Source organism: Nicotiana sylvestris, chromosome 3 (genome assembly GCF_000393655.2).
Source record: "Nicotiana sylvestris chromosome 3, ASM39365v2, whole genome shotgun sequence".
Classification (NCBI taxonomy): Eukaryota; Viridiplantae; Streptophyta; class Magnoliopsida; order Solanales; family Solanaceae; genus Nicotiana; species Nicotiana sylvestris.
In genome coordinates, this window is record NC_091059.1 from 8,884,826 (window position 1) to 8,888,510 (window position 3,685).

General features: G+C 41.1%; 1 protein-coding gene across 1 annotated transcript; it reads right to left on the reverse strand.

Annotated features, from left to right (window-relative positions):
• Positions 1-314: 314 nt before the first annotated feature.
• LOC138887021 (uncharacterized) lies at positions 315-2,886 on the reverse strand. The gene is made up of 4 exons (XM_070168730.1): positions 2,680-2,886; positions 751-807; positions 541-694; positions 315-424 (listed from the first exon to the last, which is right to left on the reverse strand). The coding sequence occupies exons 1-4, from the start codon at positions 2,884-2,886 to the stop codon at positions 315-317; spliced, it is 528 nt and encodes a 175-aa protein (XP_070024831.1).
• Between the last annotated feature and the right edge of the window lie 799 nt (positions 2,887-3,685).

Here is a 3,685-nt window from a genome sequence, read left to right on the forward strand (position 1 = left end):
TATCCAGGCGGGCCCCTGACTTCTGAATTTTGAAATTGAAAGTATTCCTCTATTATCCAGGTGGGCTCCTGACTTCACAACATAAACACAACAAGGAAAAACTTTCTGCCCCAGTTTGAAAACTGGGTACATGTTACTGGATGAGAATTTAAAAACTAAAACCTGAATTGTAATACCTCTATTCTCTAGGCGGGCTCCTGACTTCAACTACAACTTGAATATAAATACCTCCATTCTCCCGGGGGACTCCTAACTACTGATATTTGAATGCATGTCTCTGTTCTCCAGGTGGACTCCTGATTGATCTCTCTATGCTACTCCTCATTTTCTTGGATTTTAACCATGCCACACTTGCGATTAAACTTGATTAATACCTGCTCTTCCCTCACAGTGAATTCCTCCTGACAAACAATTTTTTCTGCCCCTGTTTCAATCACCGAAAATTTCGTTAGTTAAAAAAATGGTGGCTAGTTGATGGCATTCTTGCTGCATCGTCCTTCCATTGCCTTGCTTTGTACTGCCTGACTTCCTCTGAACTGCCTGACTTTCCAACCGACTTCCGCATTCCCCAATTTCTGACCACCTGAATGCTTTTGTACCCATGTCTTACCTTTCCGGCCCCTTTTGCCTGAACCTTTACATTTCCCATAACATTTCCCAAATATTCTGCCGATGCAACTTTCGATGACTTTCCCTATTCCATTTTACATCACATCATTGTTGACATGCTCTGACAACATTATGCTTTACCATTTTCAAAAGCTGGTAGTGGGCTTTGAGATCCTTTCCCCTTTGTATTAAACAAAACTGACATTGGAACATTTAGAAAAACAAAACCCCCAAAAGAGAATGAAATGCAATGGTTTTACGGGTTAAGGATAAGATGAACCCAAAACCAGATGACTGTTTAAAAAGAGAAGGAAAAGAAACTTATCTGAGCGGAACGGCTGGTACCAATGGTCATGACATGCATTTTGGATTAATCGGCCCAATCTGTCCAACTAACCAACTTTTAATTGCCATACTTTGTTGCCCCAGAATTTCCATCACTTGATTACTTTACCCAAACCTTAGATTTGTTCATCCTGCGGTTCCTTGAAACAGTTTTCCACCCACAGACCTTTTGCCAATTAACTATCTTTCAACTCACTTTCGCCTCAAGGTGCCCGCGAGGGTTTTCACTAATAAGACTCTCTCATTTATTTTTCTCTCAGCTCCCGTCGCCTTATGGTGCCTGTGAAGGTTTTCACCAATAAGACTCTCTCATTTTTTACTTTGTTTTTCTTGCTTGAACCCGAATGTTGCCCCTATCATGAGTTACTTCTACCTGCTCAACTTGGCATTTCTCAAAAACTAATCAGAAGGTCTTTTTTTTGGACCGTAATGTAGGATTTTGGATTGGGTTAGAAATAAAGGTATAAAAGGCTCAAAACAATTCAAATGGGTTCAAATTACAACTTTCGGAATCCAACTTCTAACAACAATCACAACTTCTGCTCCAGTTTCTTGCTTGGGGACTTTTGGATTTTTATTTTGGATATGACTGAACCTCGGAGTAAGGCTGCCTACGTACCCTTTCGGGATCAAGTCAAACGTAGTTCACTGCATCATAATTACCTTTGTTGTTGTGTCTTTTCTTTTATTTTCTTTCTTTTCATCTTCTTTTCCTTTCTTTTCTCCTCTTTTTCTCCTTTTCTTTTCTTCTTTTTCTTTTCTTTTCTTTCTCTTTTCCTTCACTTTTCATTTTTCTTTTCTATTCTTTTTTTTTTCTTTTTTTTTTCTTCTTTCCTTTTCTTTCCTTTTTCCTTTGATTTTCTTTTCTTTCTTTTATGTTCGGCACCTGTGTTCCTTGATAGTGCCATTGATTCCGAAAGAGGGGTATGAAAAATAAGTAAGGCTCAAAGGGGATAATAGTGGATAAAGTATTTGGATAGCATAACAAAACGCCTTCGTCATTTCAATCTTTAAAAGGGGCCAAATACAAACAAGTACATTCAGAATAAAGAATCATACATATTATCTCTTGGCCGCATCGGAATTGATGGCCATTTCTACACATTTTCCTTCTATGTCTGTCAGATATAGTGCACCATTAGACAACACTCTGGTTACAACAAATGGCCTCTGCCAGTTTGGGGCGAATTTTCCTTTTTCTTCAGCCCAATGAGGCAGAATACGTCTCAGCACTAACTGTCCTACTTCAAACTTCCTCGGACGCACTTTCTTGTTGTACGCTCTAGTCATTCTTTGCTGGTACAGTTGACCATGACACACTGATGCCAATCTCTTCTCGTCAATCAAACTCAACTGCTCGAGGCAGCTTTTCACCCATTCATCATCATCGATCTCAGCCTCCGTGATGATTCGCAGAGACGGGATTTCCACCTCTGCAGGTATAACTGCCTCGATGCCATACACCAATGAATAAGGAGTCGCCCCCATCGAGGTACGAACGGTGGTGCAGTACCCTAACAATGCAAAAGGTAACTTCTCATGCTACTGTCTAGACCCTTCAACCATCTTCCGGAGTATTTTCTTTATATTCTTATTGGCTGCTTCAACTGCACCATTTGCCTTGGGACGGTATGGAGTAGAATGCCTATGGGTAATCTTAAACTGCTCACATGTCTCCTTCATCAAATGACTATTAAGATTAGCCCCATTATCCGTGATGATTACCTTTGGAATCCCAAAGCGACAGATGATATTTGAGCGCACAAAGTCGACCACAACTTTCTTAGTCACAGACTTAAACGTCTTAGCTTCCACCCATTTGGTAAAATAGTCTATAGCTACCAGAATAAACCTATGCCCATTTGATACTGCTAGATCAATGTGCCCAATAACATCCATGCCCCATGCAACAAAAGGCCATGGTGCGGACATCGTATGTAGTTCTGATGGTGGAGAATGAATCAAATCTCCATGCACTTGGCACTGATGACATTTATGCACAAAACTGATACAATCCCGCTCCATAGTGAGCCAATAATAACCTGCTCGGAGAATCTTTTTTTCCAGAACGTACCCACTCATATGCGGTCCACAAACTCCGGAATGTACCTTAGTCATGATAGATGTGGCCTGTCTTGCGTCCATGCATCTCAACAACCCGAGGTCTGGAGTTCTTTTGTACAACACTCCTCCACTAAAGAAAAACCTGCTTGCCAATCGCCGAATCATTCTTTTCTAATCACTGGTGTCTTGTACCGGATATACTCTCGTCCTGATGTACTCTTTGATATCATGGAACCACGGCTCGTCGTCGAGTTCCTCTTCTATCATATTACAGTAAGCATGTTGATCACGGACCTGAATCTGCAACGGGTAAACATACGCCTTATCTGGATGATGCAACATCGACGCCAAAGTAGCCAAAGCGTCGGCAACCTCATTATGAATCGTTGGAATGTGCATGAACTCTATAGCCTGAAACCGCTGACAAAGCTCATGCAGACATTGTCAGTACGGTATAAGCTTTAAATCCCGTGTTTCCCATTCTCCTTGAATTTGGTGTACCAGTAGGTCCGAGTCACCCATGACCAAGACTTCCCGTATACCCATATCTACAGCTAATCTCAATCCCAATATACACGCCTCATATTCTTCCATGTTGTTCGTACAGTAAAAACAAAGTCGAGCTGTAACAGGGTAATGCTGACCTGTTTCCAAAATAAGTACCGCT

Bases quoted from the DNA above. Each gene is read 5' to 3' on its own strand.
- LOC138887021 (XM_070168730.1), bottom strand. From the start codon at position 2,886: ATGTCCGCACCATGGCCTTTTGTTGCATGGGGCATGGATGTTATTGGG. The intron at 808-2,679 runs GTAATCATCACG...TTCCAATGTCAG, and splicing joins GTCGCTTTGGGATTCCAAAG to TTTTGTTTAATACAAAGGGG. The intron at 695-750 runs GTAAAGCATAAT...AAAATGGAATAG, and splicing joins ACTACCAGCTTTTGAAAATG to GGAAAGTCATCGAAAGTTGC.